This window comes from Ptiloglossa arizonensis, chromosome 10 (assembly GCF_051014685.1).
Source record: "Ptiloglossa arizonensis isolate GNS036 chromosome 10, iyPtiAriz1_principal, whole genome shotgun sequence".
Lineage (NCBI taxonomy): Eukaryota > Metazoa > Arthropoda > Insecta > Hymenoptera > Colletidae > Ptiloglossa > Ptiloglossa arizonensis.
In genome coordinates, this window is record NC_135057.1 from 15,714,878 (window position 1) to 15,735,366 (window position 20,489).

Consider the following 20,489-nt stretch of genomic DNA (forward strand, 5'->3'; position numbering starts at 1 on the left):
CTTCACTAAATATAAATTTTAAATATATATTAATTGATTTGTGCTCAAAACTATTTATATCTCCAATTTACAATCACTCGTAGAAATTAAAATGAATAACAAAATAAGGTATGTATGAAAAAGAATGTTTTTATGTTTTAATGTTTTTAACACAATTCTTTCCATTTTGATAACATGCTATTTACACTTTTAAATTTAATTAAACAGATTTAAACTTTATCATTCTACATTTGGAAGTCATACTTAAACTAAGAGCTACTGAAAATTAATCCATTCTATAAATATAATCTTAAGAAATAAAGTCAATTTGTTTAACATAATTTTATCTTATACAAAGTAAACATATTTTTGTATTATCCACATTTTTATTGTTATAAAAGTACCATCTTGAAAATAAGTATGAAATAGATAATACTTTTTATATATACAAAATTTGGAAAAGCTTCTCAGTTGAACAAATGAATAACAAAAACATTTGCAAGTAGTAAAAACGAATTCAGGCATTTACGATTTTCACGTACACTGCATACTTCACAGCTAGAGAAATCACCAGCCGAAAAGGCATTACTTTTTCGGGAACATTTATAAACAAACTCGAGATGAAACTTCACCAGTTGTTAGAAGGTCTCACTGTCCAAAATCGTCGCCGCGACGATCATGTATCAGTGGAGTGAATAAAGTGCATCTTGAAAATAATCTTGTGACTCTTTATTTTGTAACCTTACCAACGTTACAGAACTATCGTTTAGAATAGATTTCAAATTCCCATTTGTTTCTATATAGTACATACAATTGCATTGCAGCTCTTGCATCTTCTATTGAATTATGTTCCCCTGTTTGTATCTCTCTACCCAACAATTCATGTGCAAGTTTCTTTAAGCTTGGTGTATTTCCTCTGGATAATTGGCAAAAAGTTTTAAACCTAGAAGTATCTCGTAAATGTTTTCTTGGATGAAAGAGATACAATACATTAAGATCATGCATCAATGAATGACCAACCAAAATGCGCCCTTTTAAAATCTCAGCCACTTCTTTTTGAACAACTTCAAATTGTTCTCCAGACCAGAGATTATGCGGACGTATACCACTAACTTTAGTTCTATAATCTTTCACAGGTTCTCTTGGCTTGACATATTTATCATAAATGCAGAAGCCATGTCGATTCACAATGGATACTCTAGCTATCATACTTTGAGTACCATCACCTATACCTACCATTTCACAGTCCATAGCCACATGTTTTGTCAACTTTTTTTTATTTTCATCGTATATTTCTTCTGCATTATTCTGCAGTATGGAATTTGGACTTGGTATAAATGTATGTTGTTTCTTTCTTGACGTTTTGCGATGAGGGATCAACTTGTTCCTAATTTTTTCTTTACCAAAAACATCTGATTCTATCGATGTTGAATTAAAATCTATACTTTTGAAAATTTCCCAATTACGACCGGGCGCATTACGCTCCGTATGTGCAGTGACACGATGGCAATTCTTTTTACTTTTTTCATCCATGATTTGCTTTGTAGCAATTTTTTTAGAACGGCATTGTTTTTCCTTTACCTCGATTTTCCTGGCAGTTTTAAGAAAAGATTACTTGTAGGTATGATGATATACAATTTTTACCTGTCCTAACCTTTCCATTTAACACGTGTACGTATACAAACACAAATTTTTAATTTACTCGTATAATCTCTATTAAATAGTTAAATATAAATAATCTGTTTTCAAACTGGCACAAAAATATATCCAAATTAGTTACAATTATTGACAAATTTGGTTAGATAATGTGTCAACTTAAATATGGCGACACAAATTCAAAACACTGTTATACAATTCAAAAATGGACAATACCATCTTTCTTTCTTTCTCGAATACATAATCGAACAAAGAAACCATTACAAATCTATAATCAAAATTTATAACCGTAATTCCTTTCTTTGTTATTAGCAATATTATTCAGAGGTGTTAAGAATGGACAAAGATGTTTTGAGTAGAAACTAAAGTACAAAATATTTACCATGTGTAAGTTTTTTTACATTTATTGAGAAGGGTTATGTTCTTTCCAAAAAAAAGGGTATCGAAGAATTGTTAAATCGAACGACGCTTTCGTGCAGATAGGAATATTATAAGATTTCTCACCTTATAAATAATATCATAACGATAAAACCGACGATAAAAATTAAAGAAGCCACCATGCTAGAATTACCAGAAAAATGTCTAGTGTTTACATCTGCCAAGTTTGTACTGATAAATCGTTTTCCCCTTAGCTGCATAGCTCGACGGTTAACTTTTTGCGGAATATGAATAATTGTAACAAAATCGTTTGTGTGTGAATTTTCAAAAGCTAAAAGAAACATGAACGATGAGAGTAATAATACGATTAAAGATACTTTTCCAGAACCACGAAAAAAGTTTTGGTTGGTAAGTATTTATATACTATCAATAATATTTTCAACCGACTTTTAATGATATCATTATTTATCAGTATTCCTTAATTTTATGTATTAAATGTATCACAATCTTCATTTACTTTGAATATGTTAAATTAGCGCTCAAGAAAACGTCCAAAGAGTGATGCTATCAGTATTAGTTCCATGGACATATCCATTGAATCAGACTTGGGAAAAAAAAAGAAACGAAGGAGAATTACAGAAGTAGCGAACAGTATTTTCTCATCTTCTAGTATCGGTAGTAAACAAGGAAATACCCTTCATAGATCTTTTACAATTCAACCAGGTGCAACAGATGTATCATTTGTGGATAATGAATTAGACACAGGAACATTAAGAAAAAAGTATAAATTGAACATTGTTAATTATACCTTTAATGTAGGTTTAAAGTTTTTATTTTTAATTAACTTTAAATTTTTGTTTCTTAGACCCACAGAGAATATTGAAAGCACTAACAATTTTACACTTAAAAGTTGGGTACTTGATGTAGCAAATTCAAATATCAAAGACCGACCAAATTATGTCTTGAGTAGAAAAGAAGTTAAAAGGCAAGAAGCAATCTATGAACTATATTGTGGAGAGAATGTACTTATTAATGATCTATGTGTTCTCAAAGATTATTATTACGAACCATTGATACCCACTGGTATTTTTAGTTCTGACGAGTTACTTACACTTTTTAGCAGTGTAACTCATCTTATTGAAATACATAGTAAATTGAGAGATGAACTGATCGATTTAAGAGACCAATATGGATTTACAGATACAGTTGGTCCTACGATATTAAACTGGGTTAGTTACTATCACACTCTAATGATTAGAATTTAATATTTACTGATTCTACAAGCATTAATTTCACAATTCTTATAGACGCCAACGTTAACAAAACCGTACATGGAAAGGTGCAGAACACAAATATGGGCAAAACGTTTGTTAGATGAAAAAAGATTGACAAATAAACGTTTCCAATCTTTCTTGAAAAAACGCTTGGAATCTCCTCATTCGGTTGATTTGTGGACTTACATAGATGTAGCACGATCAAGAATTGTTAAATATCCATTATTGGTTAAAGAAATACTTAGGCATACTCCAACCACACATACAGATCAGATACCTTTAAAAGAAGCATATGATATGTTGTCCAAATTACTTAATAATATAGACAAATCCATGGGAGCTGCAGAATGCCAGTTAGCTCAGTCAAAAATTAATATAAAATTGGACTACGATATTACTAAGTGTATTGAAAATGCAACAGAACTGATCACCGAAGGACAGCTTAAGGATACACGAGGAATGGTAAGAGTAAATCGTAAATCGTAAATAATTTTTTCAGTTCATAAGAAATTGTAAATAAATTTATGATTGTAAATTATTTTAGAAATTTCAGTGCTTTCTCTTCAACACTGGTTTTGTCATAACTCGTAGGGCAAAATCTATGAGTAAAAAGTATAATTTGTCTTTTCCTGTTATACCCAAAGAACAAATCTGTATAAGTACAGAAGAGAAATTGATTACAACTTGTGGATTTAAAATTGGCGATTACTTTTTAATAACAGAAGATGAACATGGAAAGAGACATTGGATCGATTCACTTAACAAAGTTCGTCAATATAGAACTAATACGTTAGAAAGTGTAATTGATACTAATGAAAAAGAGAATCAACAGATTTTGATACCATCAAAAGTAAAGCAATCTACTGGATCATCTATGAATAAGATAAACGAAAATAACTTTTCTCTAACATTAAAAAGGAGCTTTTTGAGACAGAAGCGTAATAGTATGGGTTATATTTAATCTTAAAAACGTTGCACTCCATTTCATATAATTTTCTATATTCGAGTATGTACTATATTGAATTAAAAAATGTTTGCAATGTATTCATAAATTTTGGTAGCATTTTGGTAGCATTTTGATAGCATTTTGATGTAGATCTTTAAAATATTCTCAAACACTATCATGCTATACATTTTTTTAATATATTAAATTTTGATCAATGTATGTATTAATTATTAATGTGTTCTGGAGATTGCATTTTACTCCTAATACAATTGAAAAAAGTATAAGTTTCTATTAATAAATGTACTTATATATGTATTGTTTCAACACTTTGAGATAAATAACATTAATGTAAAATATATAGATTATATATAGTAAAACAGTAGTTAAGGTGTTAAGATGAAAAGAACAATATTTAGAAATTCGAATACATACTTGTTAAAGCTTTTACAAGTATGTTTAATATGAATTGTAAATTTAAAAAATCACTTCATTTGTAAGTATATCTAGCGTGTGATTGTGTAATTTCTATTTCAAATATTAGTGGTTTATATGTGTATTTTTATATTTCAAAGTGAAATTATCATTTTTAAGAATTAAAAATTTGTATTCAATTTTTATTCAACACGATTTTATTCTCAGAATTTTTGTAATAAAATAACAGTCCACTTATTTTACATTACTCTAAAATACTTATGGTTTAGCAGGTTTCATTGAGTTTCCATCCGGATAACGTTTTTTAAAAGCTTTTATGAGTTGAGGATCAATCAAATGAACACCATCTACTTGATTACCTAACGTTATCCAATTAGGTTGAACATTATGTGGTCGACCAAATAATTCAATTTTTCTTGTTCCTGGACTCATACGTTCAATAATTCCATAAATCTCGTCAGGCTTGTGACTTGTGGCACGAACTTCGGCCACGATAACGTCACTATCTAGTCCTCGATTGATTCTCGGATTTCCTTTCATACCAACCAGACAGTGTTCTTTACCATGATTTAACCAATGACCTGTTCTACCTGTTCTTATTATCCTTTGCAATTGATTGGTTTTTACCCATATGATTTCATCTACTCTCTCGTACCCCCATAACTGTAAGCATTCTCGACCAAGTTCCATTGCTCTCCCTGTTACCCATAAAAATAAAAGACCCTCATCTTGAAGCGCAGGTATGCCTAATTGTCTCATTTCATCATCCGACATGGTACCATATGGTAATTCCATGTGGATATCCCATGGAGGATCGGCCATTATAACCGCAAATTTACCCAAGACAGTCATGTCAAGATATCGTAAATCACACTGTATCCACTGTGGTGGATAAAGTGTTAATTCGCTACCCAATGATCCACCACTGGTTGGACAAGTAGTATTACTACCATTTTTACTATCTAGTGTTAAAGCTTTATTTATTGCAGTATTACTTGTATTATCCGAATCATTAGATTCCTTTGGTTGACTCGTTGGTCCATCTACTTCGTAATGAACATACCTCGAAAATTTATAAAGGATAAATAAAAGATTTTAGAAAATTCTTGTTAATTTTGCAGAGTACTTTTATAATACATACTTGCACGTGTCCATATGAAAACAAGTGTTGAGAAAACTGCAATCACCTAATGATTCGTCTGTGTGACTTTGAATGATCTTTTTGAAATGTAGTTTTTTGCACTTCTCTGCAAAACCAGGTCCACCATTTAATTTCACACAATCTACTCTTGTACCATGGGGACAAAATTCCATAACTTGAGCTCCTCCTTGCGATCGAAACCGTTCAGCCAATGACTTTTCTTTAGATGTTTGTTTAGACAACAAGTCTAAAATTTGTTCTCCAACCTTTTTATTTTCCTTCTCTCTAATTGTTGGCATCGAAATAAGGGACATTATATCCTCTGTGTTTTTCTTGTCCAATTTGAGTTGCTTTTCCGCAGGTGCATAATCATTTAATTCGGATGCTGACGTTTCTGCACTTTCCGGATTCTCCGTATCATCTGATTGAGACTGATACGACGATTGAGATTCAATTACCGATAACACTGTATATCCAAAGATACCGTTCTCCGTTACTTCTTTAATTCTGCAAAGATATTTAATCATTTCATTGCATATAAAATAAAAACATACGATAACAGGGAAACTTACTAACTTAACAATATCTTGTGCTGCAAGTTTCTCTAAAATTTTATGGATATCCGAAGAGCACACATCTGCATTCAGATTTTTACGAAGTTGATCTATTAATTCTGCAGATGTAATGGGTAAATTAGGTAACGACTCGTGTAGAATGCATAAAACATCTCTTTCATATTCACAATGATCCGATCGTTGTGTATGTCCAATTGAATCTAAGATAAATAATTGTATTACTCTTTTATAAAAGCAAGATTAAAATATGAACAATTATCTAAAAGAACAATATCAAATTTAGAAGTTTACTTACCACTAGTAAGAGGTGATTCACTCGTCAAGGTGGACAATACTGGTGTTGTAGAAGTAAGAGTAAATAATTCATGTCTCTCGCGTTTTCTTTTCTGCAATTTTTCTCGTAAGCTGTTTCTTTTTATTTTAATGGCTTGAATTTCCTCGAAAGCGTCTGACATGTCTTCTCGAACAATTTTTGAACATAAATATTACAAAATATTACAGAATGTATGAAAATACGTGCGCCCGATATCTTAATACAAAATTAGTAAACACGTAAATAAAAAAAAATAGCGTTACACTTGCCATTCAAAAAAATTAAGATTTTCTATACCTTGTAACACCGATCAAAGTAGTCTAAGCTACTTAGAAATACATACGTTTCTGTCAAAAGTGTAGCATATACAAGTCACCAACGACCCGATAATGACATACCTAACCTTATCTCATCTAACTTCAACTGAACAAATAAAAACACATGGGCAGATGTTAGTTCGGGGCGTGTAAAGTGGCTTTAGTAAGTACGTTTAAATATTGTTATTGCTATCGTTAATGAATATCCATCAATCAATCCACAATTGACAGCAAAATGTCAAACACAAAAGAATTCTTTCTTTCCGTCACGCAACGTATTTTTAGTAATTGGACCGCGTTAAGGGTAAATATATTTTATTCTTTTTTAAAGTTAACACGAAAATATATGGAATTAGTTTAACGTGCTACATATTTTATCGAATATTTTCTTATTAGATGGCAGTGGAACATGGAATGGGATCGAAGGAAAGAGCGATAGACTTCTGTCCTTACATAGCGGAGGTTATGTACATGAATGGTTCGTTATATACAATAATTTTCGCCAAGTTTCGTTTTTCGTAAGGAACTATCGAAAATATATAAAAACTTAATAAAAACCTACCGTAGGCCTATATTTGTATAATATTTGTCGGCAAAGTATGGTGAAACATTTTAACACGGTGGATTTTTATTTCCGTCTGTTTATAATTATAATTTTTTAGAGAATCTGAGCAGTGGTGAAATTGCTAACGAGTTAGAAGACTACATGGACGAGTATTTTAATACGGAGCTTCAAGACGATAGTGCCGTGCAAGTTGCGGAAGAGTTGTTAAGATTTTATCGTTATTGCATCGAAAATAATGAAAGTACAGCAGTGGCAGAAATCGAAAAATTACAACCGCTACAATCGTGGCTTACCATGGACAACCCTTCTACAAAAACCCAAAATTTCTCCATTGTCAAAGACATTAGTTCCGACGAAGAGGAACAAACATCTCATTGTACAGAGGGCATAAACGAGTGGACTGAAGTGAAATCTAGACGGAAAAGATAATCAGGACTGGACATTTAAAACAGTACTCTTTTATTTTTTTTATAAAAGAATATATAAACTACTGTTTTACAGTACGTGTGCATTGTTTTCGCGAATGCAGTTTATACACTAGAATATTGTAATCAAAATACTTATCTAAGCAGTCTTTTAGACACTGCCAAATTTCATTTGGCAGTTCTAGTTTCAGTATCTAAAAAAAAAAGAAAAATAAAGGAAATTGTTAAAATATGCAAAACAGTATAAATAAACATTGTTTGGATATTTTTTGATTCTTGTTACAAAGTATTACCTTTCTTGTTTCGAGATAAAGGAACAGTGCAGTATCCATTATGTTCTTGCGCAACATTCTCTTTTTTCTCTTTACTTACTCTCTCTTCAGGGCCTAATAAACTTAAAATTACTGGTAAGAATAACAGTCCGTGAAACAAACCAAACATTACAACGCAGGTGAATAACTGAAACGTTAAGGATTATTAAGTATCCTTGAGATTAATAGATAGTACATAGAATTTTTTCCAAGTACCTTAAAGAAAGTACTAAATATGTAAGCCTCGCTGGATCCTAGCAAAACAAACGCTAGAAAGGTGCTTATACCTCCGTTAAACACAGCTGGACCAATAATAGAAAGTGTTGCAATCGCGCGTTCTATAAAAATCGTTTGCAACGAATCACCTTGTGCTTATTTTTGCACGTTAATAGTATTATTAAATTGTATTTTTTTTACCTTTTTTATTGCCCTTAGTACGAGTGAACTCCAGTCCGACATGAGCGGCATAATCGACCGCCAGCCCCGCGCACAATAAAATCATGATGCTCGAAGACATTTCAATGGTCAAATTTAAAAAGTACATAGTACCTAATAAGTCAATGAGCGTGAAGAAGACGCAACAAAGGACCCAGAACGATGCGCGGACATTTCTAAGAAATATTATTATTACAATTCCAATAGTCACTATTTCTAGGCATAGATTTCTGATCAATTCTTCTCCGATCACCTACGTAAAAACTCGTCGTTTAAAAATGTTTAACGTACAGTTAAAGTCATTAATAGTTCTATTTTCACCTTGTTTGCCGTCCATGAAACATAGTCTGGCGAAAAAATGGCAATATAATCGTGACCCTGCGAGAAATTCATTGCTTGAACAGTATCTCTGACAGATTGCATTGCTTGTATTTGTTCCGACACTGTACTGATTAGAACGTGCTGTATTGGAATTTGCGACGTCTGAGGAGAGAAAATAAACAAAGAAGTATAGTTGGTTCGCAAAAGTCGTACAAATGTTACAGATAGTCCGCGAGTACCGTTATATTGTATTCTCCGGCTGGCAGTTTGTTGAAGTTGATATCCTTAATGTACGCCTGGCCTTCTTTCGTTAAAAGCAAATACTCCGTAAGGGTATTGTAGTATTCTTCGCTGCTTTCGATATCGCCTAGGATAAAAGAAACGCCATCGATCGGTTCTTGAACAGCTATCGATCAATGAATAGATTTAAGCTTACGTTTGTCGGTAGCGTTCAACCATTTTTCGTAGGCAATGAACCACGGCTCGAGGGTGCCGTTATTAACAAACTGATTGCTTTTCAGACCTTCTACCAATCGAAAAAGAGAATCGCGATCCTCGTAATAGTCAACGCCGGTCATATAAATCGCAGCGCGTTTCCCGTACTTCGGGAAATACTCTTCCAATTTGTTGTTGTACTGAATCGGATAGGAGTCTTGATTCAAGTAGCGGAGGGGATCGAAGTTTTGTTCCAATTGGAAGATCGCCCACGTATTGATGCACAAAAGACCACCGGTGATCGACAACACGATCGTTCTCACGGTGTTCTTGGTGACCCACGGACCGATGTAGTTCTCAAAGATGATCCGTTGAGTGTTCCTTTGGCTGCACTCGCTTGGCTTCCAGTTTAATCTGGGGCGGCAAAGGCAGCCGTCTTTCCGCGCCTCGAGTCTCATCTCGTCGTACACGAGGCAACTAACGAAGAACGTGATCTCGTATATGTACAAGAACAGGATACCCAATGTGGCGAACGCGTAGAAAGACCTGAGGCACGGCATCACTGTCGTAATACCGAAGGCAAACGCGATCACGTTTGTGAAGGAAGTTACCGTAACGGACATGCCTTGAACAGAGGAAAAGTCGAACGTTGAACGATCCGTCCAAGGACCAAAGGTATCGAAACCTCTACGATCGGTCGCTTCTCGAACTTATCCTTCGACAATTGTAATTTTATCCCATCGATTCGCGTTGCAACCCGATCGTTTCGATTTCGAGGCCTTTTAAAAGATTCCGTGACCTCGTACCCGCTTGTTGGATGGCTTTCGCGATGCGAACAGGAAGCTCCAGAGCTTGATCGGCTTCCGACAAGTTTTCCAAACTCTGCATGATCACGAACATATTATCGACTCCTATACCGAGCAATAGAAACGGAAGAATCGAATGTATCGGTCCGTAAGAGTATCCGAAGTAGTAGCAGAGCCCGTAAGAGGACAAGATCGCCTGGCCAACCACGGAGACTCCCATTACCGACAAGTAGATTCGTTGCTCCAACGCGTTACATTTACCGATCATCGCCATCACGTAAACAGCGATCAACGATATACCGCAGCACAGTACTGTCAGATTGTTGTTCAGTATCTGTTGGAGGGTGTCTAGGTAACTCCGCGAGGCGATCGCGTATATCTCCATTCCGGGTGGTAAGGTGACGTTCGAGTGGAGAACGCGATTAATGAACTCCAACTCCCACTCCTCCGAGTTTGGGTTCGATTTCTTCAACATCCAGACCAAGATGGTCGCTTTGGCGCCTCTGATCCGTCCCTGTCTGTCGTAAGAGAGACCCGAGAGCAAGGGCCCGACGTCCAGTAACGCGTTGCTGTTGATCCTGCGGACAGTGTATTCGATCGTTACCAATAGCCTTGTAGAATTGTTCAACGATTACCACCTACTTGTGCTTGAGTGCCTTGTTCACATCCGCGAACGCCTCTTTCTTCGTCAGATTGCGTACGTCTTTCGACAACACGGTTTCCCAGAGCTGTATGATCGACTGGTATATACATCCGTTCTTCAGTACCATGTTGTTCAGCTGGTCCATAGTGTCCTCGGAGACCCCGAGATCCTTCAACATATCCGCCGTCTCGTCCTGATCGAACCACGTCAAGTATCTGTAACGCACACGCATACGAACACGGATTCTTGGCTGACGATCGAGAAGAGCTCGCTCGAATACGCTACAGTGATTTTGTTTGTTTGTTTGTTTGTTTATTTTTTTTTTTTTTTACCCGGCGCACACGTCTTCCCAGGAATTGTTGTTCACCACCACGTTCTTCACCGCTTGCTCGATTTTCCTGATCTGCGACAAAAGTAGAATAACGGGGGGTTTGAAGGATCGGTTCCTAGTAGCGTGGTATTCGGCTCACAGATTCCAGTGCAAGCCAAATCTCGTGAGTCTTGAATGAATCTCGGGCTAAGGATCATGCGTTAAAGTGGAAAAGAACCTTCGTGGATACTCGTATAATTCATGATCGCCTATGTACCGAACGCAGCACCTCGGGCTCCAAAACGTTGGGGGCGGTCACTATGATACTTTCGTATCGGAAATCGTCCCGGAAATGGCTCGCCACCCATGCAGCATCGGTGCGTATCACGGAGTCGTTTGGCACGAATAGTTCGACGTCGTCGAACTCTTCCTTCCATAGAAGCATACCGGGGGCGCAGACACAGTTCAAGCAGAAGGACACCAGCAACCAAAGCCAGGGTCTTTTTCCTATACTCAGCCCGATCCTGGTGACAAACGAGTGTTTTCGGTTAGTGAGAACCGAGCGACGAATTGTACGCTTCGCGTGCGAATGTGCGATCGTGTTCCTCGAGTTCGATCGAAAAATTACATCGCGCGATATCGATAACGATATCCACGAACGTCTCGGATTGAACGAGCGCGACGGAGGAACGTTGTCGAGGAATTTTTTCGAAGCTCGACGAACGCGAAGTCGCGTCACTCGAGAAGCAGTTAGTCATCATTTCCTGTACGCTGCGCCAGGCGTTAAGAGGTCGTCTTCCTGTGCGAGCAAGAAGAGGCCCTAGCTCGTCGCGTCCCACGAAACTGCGAAACGGGCCGTACCGCTCGATCCGATCCGCACCAATCACCGTGTCGGTCAGGACGCCGTGAACCGTGACCCACAATATTCTGGAATTCGCGGCCGGTGTGCGGCGTTCCCCTCAATTTGCGGTGTTCAATTAAAAACGAAGAAATTCCGTCGGTGTAATTGGGTAATACGAAGGGCAGTGATCCCTTTCAATGGAGTAACGAGTACACGCGGAGCGGGACGAGCGTCTAAAACGGCGCTCAATTATAATTCGTGGAACGAAAGAAGTATTCTTGATTCGGTTAATTCGGAGGGCCGCGATGAGCTCATCTTAAACGGATTAAGCGACACCAAGGTTCCAGCTCCGAAACCAAACGAAGCGTAATCTCATTATCCGGATGAAGGATTCGTCGCTGTCGTTTTCGAACGTTCGATCGATCCTCGTCGGTTGAGAATCGGGGTCCACGTGGTACTCGATCGATGAACGTTGCAACGCGAGAGCAACGATCCTCGAATTCTTCGATTCATCTTGTCGTTGGACTCGTCGAAGATCTCGTTGCGCGAAAACGCGCGAGAACGGGTATCGAACACGGTTCGCGTATCGCGAGAAAGACACGGGGAACTGTCCGAGAACGAAACGTGTCCGTAGGAATTTCATCGTTCCTACCGCTCGGAACCTGCATCGTGTGTACTTGGCGCAAAATTACGGCCTCGTCATAGTTCGTACCCCGGCAATTAACGTCTCCGTATGAGATTACCATCAATGGGCGTATATTTCAATGTCAATCCGTACGACGGAACCTATTATTTAACCCAGACTCGAGGCGAGCGTTTCGAAAACCGTGATAACGTTGCCGGACGAGAGAAGACGATACTTTTTTATCCTCTCCGGGCACCGAGGACGATTCTCTCGAGGAAATCGTATTCAAGGGGAAACTTCGACGGTCACTATTCAAAAGGTAACGCGCCACGGAGCTTCGAATATCGAACAAGGTATCGAAGGAGCTTCCGGTTCTTCGAACGATTCACTCGGCAACGATCCGATCTTTCATCGAAGACGCGAGAAAAATTGTCTCGAGTTCGATCGTGTCGCGGTGTCTCGTATTCGAAAGGTTGGCGATCTTCCCGCGGGATCGAGGCGGTCCACTTACCGGTAGAATATACGATCCGAGTTGAGGTGCAGATCGAGCAACAGTTCCTTGAGCCGCTTCCACGCGGTCGCGGTGGTGGGTGCGTTTCCTCGTTGCGTCTCCATCGTCGGCGTGCGACGTTCAGGTCGTTCCGTGGTCGAATGTTCACCGAGAGCGTTGGTGAGCACACAGCCTAGCGAGGTAGCGTGCGTGTGACCAACGGTGGAAGTAATCTGCCACAATTATATAACGCTCGCTGCGGAGGTTCGGTTGCACGGCCGCGGCTGATGGCATCGGGAGGACGAGGAGGTGGACGTGGACGTGGACGTGGATCACCCCTCCTATTGTCTTCTTCCATCGGGTCACCGTTTTTCGGTGCCACGACCGGGGCTCCTTCTTGCCGCGTTGAGAACGAAACGAGACGAAGAATCGTTCTCGGGGAAGATCGAACCGCGCGGGCCGGTGGCCGCTCGGTGTATTTCCTTTTACCGGAAGACGAATCGTATCGCGGAGAATAGATCGATTCGATGATGAATTTTACCGTATTAAAAGGGAAACGAAAATAGAATCAACGAAAGCACAATCGTAATTAATAGAGTGAGAATACATTTTCCCGTTGGCAGTGTTCCGAGACAAAACAGCGAGTCAAGCTTTCTGACTGTACGTATCCGATATCGCGAACGAACGAGTTTCGTTTATACGGAACGATCAGCATAATTCTACGCGTTGTTCATGGGAGACGAACGATCAAATACACACGTGGTATCCTCGTGCGAGTCTCTTCGAACCGATGCTCCCGTTCCTTTTTTCAATTTCGTGCCAATTTCCACTCGATCTTGATCCAATCGTACGTAGAATCGATCTCATTTTTCGCGACGTCTCGCGAACTTTAGTTTTCTTTGATTCTTTCTTAAAAAATCGACACCGTCGATCTCGATTCGTCCCTCTCTTCGATTTCTCCGTAATCGGAATCTATTCCCCTTCTTTCGAATCTTTTGTTCTTTGTTCTCGCTAAATCACTCCTGGTAAGCGTTTTGAACACCTTTTCGTTCGTTGGATTTCGATCGTAGCCGCACGGAAAACGAATCGGTTGCGATATTGTTGCTACGAGCGACGCGACGCTTCGTTCGAAAGGCAGCGGAAACAAAATGTTTAAACTACCGTTCGAATCGGTTCTTTCGCGAACAGAAATCGCTCGATAACCACCGTATTGCGGTTACGTTATGCCCGATCTATGAAAGATCGGTGCCAGGACTACCTCCGCTGACCCACATATCGGATTAATTATCGCGCCTCTTCGAAAGTCGTCGAACGTTTACGATGCGAACTTTTTAAATTCGTCGCGAACGAGCGAAAAGAGAAACTTGCTCGAACGAAGAGAACACGACGAACGTAACGTTCCTACCGATCGACGGGTTCGATGGATCGAGGAAACGGATCGAAAGAAATAGGCGCGTCGTGCTCTACTCGTTAATTATCGCGTAACCAGCGTGCACGGTTGAACCTCTTCTCTTCGTTGCACCATCTTCCACGGTGCATAGTTATTCGAGTTGCTCGAGTGACTCGTTCACGGTCGAACGGTCGCGGAAAAAGTGATTCGCGAGCTCGAAATTAAAGAAGACACGGAAATCGATGGTCTTCGAAGCTTTCTCCGATTTTTCTACGAAACCAGACGTCCATCGAGATTATTCGGACACAGAATACGAATAAGCGAGAATATTTTCGAGAGCGGACCGTTCGACGAGTTTCGACGCGTTCACCTCGAAACCGTGTTTTTTCCAACTGGTTTTTTCCCGAAATGTAATGAACTTATCGACTACGAATTTTGACGCTGCGTTCTCGAATGTACCGTTCGATCGTGACCGTTGACATAAAAAATAAAAATTTCACGTAAATTTCACAGTTTAAATCAACGAAGCCACGATCGATCGATCAAAATGTTATCGAAGAGAATCAATTGCGAAATAAATTTAATCATTTTCAACCGCTCTTTGTTTGCTTTACTTCCCGATGATAAGTTGCAAAAACTACTTTACTTTCGGTTGTTCGCAGAATCGCGATAAAATCGAACAGTCCGAACGAGCAACAATATTTACGTACTTTACGTAATATTATTTTTACCAATTACATACAATATTCACGTTCTTTACGCGATATTATTTTTAATAATTACGTACAATATTCACGTACTTTACGCGATATTATTTTTAATAATTACATACAATATTTACGTAATTATCCACGATAAGGTAAGATGGAGGACTCTGCGCGGATCCCTCGCGGGACGATTCGAGGACGAGGGGTGTCGATATCGATTTCTCGAGACCGTCGAGGTACGGTTGTGATCGCAGGTAACACGGTGACGTTCGCCGTGCGATTTCGTACAGGTGTGCTCGGCGTGTAACCGGCTTCACGATCCAGAGGAAGGTAGGGAGCACTCGAAGCGAACGGCCTTTCTCATCATCCGTGGATCTTCAGTATTCCTGGTTCCAGTCGGACCGATGGACGGTCTCCGCCTGCGCGTCGTTCATTCGTATCGAGCAAATCAGTCAACCAGTGAATGTTAAACTGCGATTAAATCGCGGGAAGTTGAACGATCGTGTCGCGGCTGTGAACAGTGGTGCTCGAGCGATCCGAGCGAAGAACGAAACGACGTGAGTAAAGCCTCGGGTCCACCTTCGATATTGAATTCGTAATTCGCGGAATGCTCGAACGCGACCAAATTAATCGTAATCGACGGTGATGCTCGGAAGCGGCCTATTTCTAATCCGTGATAGCAGCAACAGCAGCAGCAGCAGCGTACAGATTCGCGCGTTTGTAGGTTGCACGGTTAGTCGTCGAACAACTGTGTTACTTTAACGAGACATCGCGTTTAAATCGATGCGGTGCGTTACACCGGGGATCTCTCGTACGTAAGAATCGACCGAGTTGCGTAGCTAACGGCAATTTTCGATTTTTCATATTCGTCCGTTAATTGCTGCAACGATCCACGATGTTCCGTAATTATCGTTCAGCGTGCACCGCGAGTTACCGCCTCTTTTCACCGTTTCGTTTCCACGAACGATCTCGGGGAGAGATCGTTTCGCGGAGGAACCGACGTGTCCCCCGTGACACTTCGAGATTCCAGATTCACGATTTACGAGTAAACGCTTCGAGGCCAGGATCGCGGTGTTTATCGAATTTCGGCCGATCGTTGAATCCATAATGAATTAACGGTTTTTAGAAAGTCCCGGGACGGCGGTTCGAGAAGCTGTTCGTGAAACTTTTACCGTGAACGGCGAAGTTTTCGTATCCGGTTCGATGGGCGTCGAGACGAGCGAGCGTATCGTTCGACACCGATAGAATAATTTCGATCGCGTTCCCTCCACCAATCGAACACCAAACGAAACGTAACTCCGATTTACGTGTCGTCGAAACGACGATCCTGTCGACAATCAAAATTTCCGTATCGTTTCGGACGAGCGAAAATGTTTCTCGGATGACCCTGAACTCTCTTCGAAGAGCATCGTGCACGTGGGTTGCATTTTAAACGTAGCCACTCTCTCCGGACGACTTTTTCCTACGTTTCCAGCGAGAACGCTTCGATACATTTCACCACGATGAATCGTCGTTTTACATTTCCTCGATTCCGAGCGCTCTTCGATCGTCAACGTCGAATCTAGACGGATCTCTCTCCTCGACCGCGTTCAAATATAATCTTCGTCCGATGTTTCCTCTCCCAGCAAAGTTCTCCGAACCGCTTTATCTCGTAAACTTCGAAATAGAACGATGCGCATGATTTATTTACCAACCTGCGACACGCATTAAAGATTCACGAACGCGCGAGACGGTTTCAAACCGGTTAGAATCTTTTTAGACGCGTTCTAAATATATTGGAGAATTTTCCTCGAGAAACGTTGGAATATTTCTCTTTGGGGCACCTCGACGATAGAATTCGTTATTCGATAGAATCGATAACGGAACGAGATCGACGATAGGGACACGATCGTTCGTACGAAAGAGTTTCGTCCACGGCGGGAAATGTAACGAATAAAAAGAGAAATTGATCGAGTGATGCAAGTCGTTACACACGCCGATAGAAAAGTGTACGTTTCGGTTTCCGGTTTCTAATTTATACAAAGCCATACGACGATTCTTCGAGACGTTTTCGAACGTTGAAGATTCCGTCGATATCTTATCAAGATATTCGAGATCGTTGTTCGACGATCGGGACTTTCGGGGGATTCGAATCTTCGCGCGTCGTTTTATAAATATTCAAGCGAGAGATTCGAAACGCCAGATACTCCGTGAGATTACAAGGATTGCATATCCGGGAAGGAACGGCTTTCCGAGAGCTCGGCGTTGCAGCAGCGAAGGGAAATTCTTCATCGAGGAACGATCGACGAAGGCGTTTCCGTGTTAGTGTAACTGCGTTCACCTTGACCGAAGAAAGTGTTACGCGGGTCTTTAACCGATGCAGCTTGATTCACGAGCGTACCAAAGCGACGACGCGTTCCCGAGCCGCTATTTATCGTCCATTGTATTCCAAGCGATACCATTGTAATCTTTTTCGCTCTTGCGGGCGATGATAAGTCCCGACGATTACTTTCGACTCGGACGATTTCTTCAAAGGAGTCGATTATCCGGTATTTTTTTTTTAGCGACAATGGAGTTCGCAACGGAGAGCACCGCGAGCGTCGAGGTTACTCACCTTCGCGCAACAATGGTCGATCGAGAATTTCCTCCCTTCTTTAACACCCCGAGTGGCAAACGAAGAGTTTCACCGCGTGGAATACAACTTCCTTGCGATCCCACCGTTTCCGTAACTGCAACGCGTTTCGTACTTTATTTTTCTTTGAGACAGACTCGTGTCTTCCTGGTAGATATATTAATTGTTGTCGGTGTTCCGTGAATATTGCTCCATATTCAGGTTCGTTTCTATCTCCCCCCTGAGAGCAACGCGATGTAAGTGGAACGGCGCGAGAAAATGCTACGAAGCGGCTCTCCTTGCTCGAGAGTCGTTCTAATTACGGAGATAAACTGAAATTTGCGATTAACGAACGCGACGTCCGCCTCGTTTCGCCGTGAAATCCTGCTCAGCTACGAAACGGAGTCGCGTAAAATCTCTCGTCGTAGTTGGACTCGTGCTCGTTATCGATCGATCGTGATACATCGCGAATGTGTTCGATAACGTGCGATACTCGTTGGTGTCACGTAGCCAACGAGTCCACGAGTGCTTCGATGTCCGTGATTACCGAATTACCATTATATTTCAGAGAAATTATGAAGGCGGCGACGATTCTCCTCGTTTTGGCGTCAGGATTGGCGGCGAACGCTCAATTGAACTTCGAGGGTAACCCGTTGACGGACAACACCGAGTACACCGCCGAGGAGTCACGATTGTCTCGGGGTACAGCTTGGCGGGAGGTAACCGCAACGAACGACGTCCCGGTACGTTCTCAAGAGCTGGAAGTTCCCTTGAACCTCGAACGTTCGAGGTTGTTCGAGGACACGTCGAACGGGTCGCGAGAATCGGTGCCGAAAAACGCATCGATCGACGATCGAGAGGAAGTAGGACGTTCGCCGATGGCGCAGAGTCTCGTAACCGTTCGATCGGAAGCATCGCCAACCGCCAGACACTTGTCCAACGGTCCCTACGTTCACGCGGACAATCCCGCGAATCCCGCGGAATTGGCGTTGAACACGTTTCTGAACTCTAGAACACCGGAGGAGTCCCGTCTCTCCCTGGACAGTTACCTACAGACCAGAGAAACCCCGCCGGGCAATCCTGTTCGCGAACAAACGACGTCGATCGTCAATCAGCAACAATTGACGCAACAGCCCGCGCCCCAATCGGTGTCGCAGATACATCAGCAATCGATTGCCCTGTCCTCACCGGTCAATCAACACCTGACCGCGCAACTCGCCCAGCAACGACAAATGCTGCAAGCCTACCCCGTTAATCACAGACACCAATTCAGCGAACAGGTGTACAACGCGCCAACGAGTAGCCAAGATTTTCGTTCGCCGGCCATGTTCAACGTCGTGGACACACACATGGGCCAGCAAACGTTCACGTCTTACGCGCAGCCTGGTATACAAAGCAGAAACGATATGTTCTATCCGGCCGGGTGGCATCATCGCGTGAGAAGAATACGGGGGAGACCTTTCCCGTACGCCCAGCCCAAGGGGGGCCCGGGATTCTACAATGGGCCTGTCCCAGGTAAGACGATCACGAAACGTTTCACCGTGGATTCGTAACGATGCGTCGTTAACGACGGAGTTACGGTAACGACGATAATTGAAAATTGCGTAATCCGTACAGGGCTGTAACGCCACTCGAATCTTGAGAGAATCTTTAGAGAATACGCGGAGAGAAAGGAAGAGAGAGAGCGATTCTCTAAACTGTACGCGACTATTGTGTTTACAGTCCCACAATTGCGGACCCACTTCGGGAAAGTGGAGAATTGTTCGAAAGGAAAGTACCACGGGGAGTTTGAGAGATGTTACCTTGGTTAAGAGGAACGTAGTTTTGTACGAGGGATGCGATGCTTCTGCCGGGTGACATCTTTCCTCGAACTGGTAGACTGTAGACAGAGCGGGGTTGTAAACACTTTAGTTAGCCTTCTTCTCGCGAACGTACACGAAACAATGTAGTTAACTGTTTCAAATCCTCGATCTATGGATACGATTGCACGCAAAGATACTTTTGATCTGAAAATATGGGGGTATACAAAATGGCTGCTGTCTTAGAACTGAACGTTCGAGATTCGTGGCCGATAAACGACGACCGACTTATCGAATTTTACGTACCCAGTTCCGTTCAAGACGAAGCCCCCGGTAGAGGTAATCTACACAAGGCCACCTGGTTTTGGTCGGGGTCCACCGGCGATCAGCAATCCTCCCGTGCCGTACGAGGACGCCAGCGCCTGGTTTCCGGAAGTGGACCATCCACCGCCGTCAAAGGACGTCTACTATTCGCAGCTGTACGCTCAGTCGTACGACCCGCACTACTACAATTACATCGCGAAAACGGGCAAGGTGAAACCACACCTGTACGGAAAGCTCGGTAAGTATCACGAGGAGGAGGGAGGGGACGGGATATGGGCGGAGCTTTACCGTGGCTTCAAGAAACACGGTCTAAAGAACATGATGACGCCGACATTCCTCCTGGGGATGACTTTGCCCGTGGTCACCCTGATGCTCACCGCGCTCGTGCAGAAGAGATCCTTCGCCAGATCGGACTCTTCCAGGGAGTTCTCGCGGGAGGAAACGATCCAAGAGTACCTGGA

General features: G+C 41.3%; 5 protein-coding genes across 10 annotated transcripts; 2 read left to right on the forward strand and 3 right to left on the reverse strand.

Moving 5' to 3' along the window:
- Positions 1 to 686: 686 nt before the first annotated feature.
- On the reverse strand, positions 687 to 2,288 carry LOC143152275 (RNA exonuclease 4). 4 transcript variants are annotated; one of them, XM_076322205.1, is made up of 2 exons: positions 2,140 to 2,288; positions 687 to 1,570 (listed from the first exon to the last, which is right to left on the reverse strand). In XM_076322205.1, the coding sequence occupies exons 1-2, from the start codon at positions 2,271 to 2,273 to the stop codon at positions 739 to 741; spliced, it is 966 nt and encodes a 321-aa protein (XP_076178320.1). In that variant the 5' UTR covers positions 2,274 to 2,288; the 3' UTR covers positions 687 to 738. The 4 variants fall into 4 exon arrangements, with proteins under 4 accessions (XP_076178320.1, XP_076178323.1, XP_076178321.1 ...); XM_076322208.1 differs by lacking the exon at positions 2,140 to 2,288 and adding an exon at positions 2,018 to 2,135; XM_076322206.1 differs by lacking the exon at positions 2,140 to 2,288 and adding an exon at positions 1,852 to 1,981.
- LOC143152274 (neuroepithelial cell-transforming gene 1 protein) lies at positions 1,885 to 4,378 on the forward strand. Its single transcript, XM_076322204.1, has 6 exons — positions 1,885 to 2,022; positions 2,268 to 2,421; positions 2,550 to 2,794; positions 2,879 to 3,242; positions 3,321 to 3,749; positions 3,832 to 4,378. The coding sequence occupies exons 2-6, from the start codon at positions 2,356 to 2,358 to the stop codon at positions 4,246 to 4,248; spliced, it is 1,521 nt and encodes a 506-aa protein (XP_076178319.1). The 5' UTR covers positions 1,885 to 2,022; positions 2,268 to 2,355; the 3' UTR covers positions 4,249 to 4,378.
- A 462-nt stretch (positions 4,379 to 4,840) lies between these two features.
- On the reverse strand, positions 4,841 to 7,462 carry Mettl3 (methyltransferase like 3). 2 transcript variants are annotated; one of them, XM_076322072.1, is made up of 5 exons: positions 6,992 to 7,462; positions 6,677 to 6,838; positions 6,383 to 6,581; positions 5,807 to 6,313; positions 4,841 to 5,728 (listed from the first exon to the last, which is right to left on the reverse strand). In XM_076322072.1, the coding sequence occupies exons 2-5, from the start codon at positions 6,834 to 6,836 to the stop codon at positions 4,924 to 4,926; spliced, it is 1,671 nt and encodes a 556-aa protein (XP_076178187.1). In that variant the 5' UTR covers positions 6,837 to 6,838; positions 6,992 to 7,462; the 3' UTR covers positions 4,841 to 4,923. The 2 variants fall into 2 exon arrangements, with proteins under 2 accessions (XP_076178187.1, XP_076178186.1); XM_076322071.1 differs by having other exon boundaries at positions 6,964 to 7,462.
- On the forward strand, positions 7,039 to 8,269 carry LOC143152215 (pre-rRNA-processing protein TSR2 homolog). Of its 2 annotated transcripts, none has more exons than XM_076322075.1 (3): positions 7,039 to 7,174; positions 7,408 to 7,489; positions 7,674 to 8,269. In XM_076322075.1, exons 2-3 carry the CDS (start codon positions 7,408 to 7,410, stop codon positions 8,003 to 8,005), a joined length of 414 nt encoding a protein of 137 aa, XP_076178190.1. In that variant the 5' UTR covers positions 7,039 to 7,174; the 3' UTR covers positions 8,006 to 8,269. The 2 variants fall into 2 exon arrangements, with proteins under 2 accessions (XP_076178190.1, XP_076178189.1); XM_076322074.1 differs by having other exon boundaries at positions 7,058 to 7,315.
- On the reverse strand, positions 7,720 to 20,277 carry LOC143152210 (patched domain-containing protein 3). The gene is given in 16 exon segments (XM_076322065.1): positions 7,720 to 8,195; positions 8,295 to 8,460; positions 8,529 to 8,650; positions 8,730 to 9,000; positions 9,069 to 9,230; positions 9,308 to 9,435; positions 9,505 to 10,128; positions 10,310 to 10,887; positions 10,952 to 11,167; positions 11,285 to 11,355; positions 11,540 to 11,786; positions 13,240 to 13,351; positions 13,354 to 13,389; positions 13,392 to 13,700; positions 19,708 to 19,911; positions 20,011 to 20,277. Coding segments are annotated over 15 exon segments (3,126 nt in total). The 5' UTR covers positions 19,766 to 19,911; positions 20,011 to 20,277; the 3' UTR covers positions 7,720 to 8,169.
- Positions 20,278 to 20,489: the final 212 nt, after the last annotated feature.

Excerpts from the sequence above, each read along its gene's own strand:
- LOC143152275 (XM_076322205.1), bottom strand. The coding sequence starts at position 2,273 with ATGCAGCTAAGGGGAAAACGATTTATCAGTACAAACTTGGCAGATGTA. Across the intron at positions 1,571-2,139 it reads GTTATGATATTATTTATAAG|GAAAATCGAGGTAAAGGAAA; the intron begins GTGAGAAATCTT and ends TAAAACTGCCAG.
- LOC143152274 (XM_076322204.1), top strand. The coding sequence starts at position 2,356 with ATGAACGATGAGAGTAATAATACGATTAAAGATACTTTTCCAGAACCA. Across the intron at positions 2,795-2,878 it reads ACAGGAACATTAAGAAAAAA|ACCCACAGAGAATATTGAAA; the intron begins GTATAAATTGAA and ends TTTGTTTCTTAG. Across the intron at positions 3,750-3,831 it reads TTAAGGATACACGAGGAATG|AAATTTCAGTGCTTTCTCTT; the intron begins GTAAGAGTAAAT and ends AAATTATTTTAG.
- Mettl3 (XM_076322072.1), bottom strand. The coding sequence starts at position 6,836 with ATGTCAGACGCTTTCGAGGAAATTCAAGCCATTAAAATAAAAAGAAAC. Across the intron at positions 6,582-6,676 it reads TGAATCACCTCTTACTAGTG|ATTCAATTGGACATACACAA; the intron begins GTAAGTAAACTT and ends TATTTATCTTAG. Across the intron at positions 5,729-5,806 it reads TTTCATATGGACACGTGCAA|GTATGTTCATTACGAAGTAG; the intron begins GTATGTATTATA and ends TAAATTTTCGAG.
- LOC143152215 (XM_076322074.1), top strand. The coding sequence starts at position 7,247 with ATGTCAAACACAAAAGAATTCTTTCTTTCCGTCACGCAACGTATTTTT. Across the intron at positions 7,316-7,407 it reads GTAATTGGACCGCGTTAAGG|ATGGCAGTGGAACATGGAAT; the intron begins GTAAATATATTT and ends TTTTCTTATTAG. Across the intron at positions 7,490-7,673 it reads GGAGGTTATGTACATGAATG|AGAATCTGAGCAGTGGTGAA; the intron begins GTTCGTTATATA and ends ATAATTTTTTAG.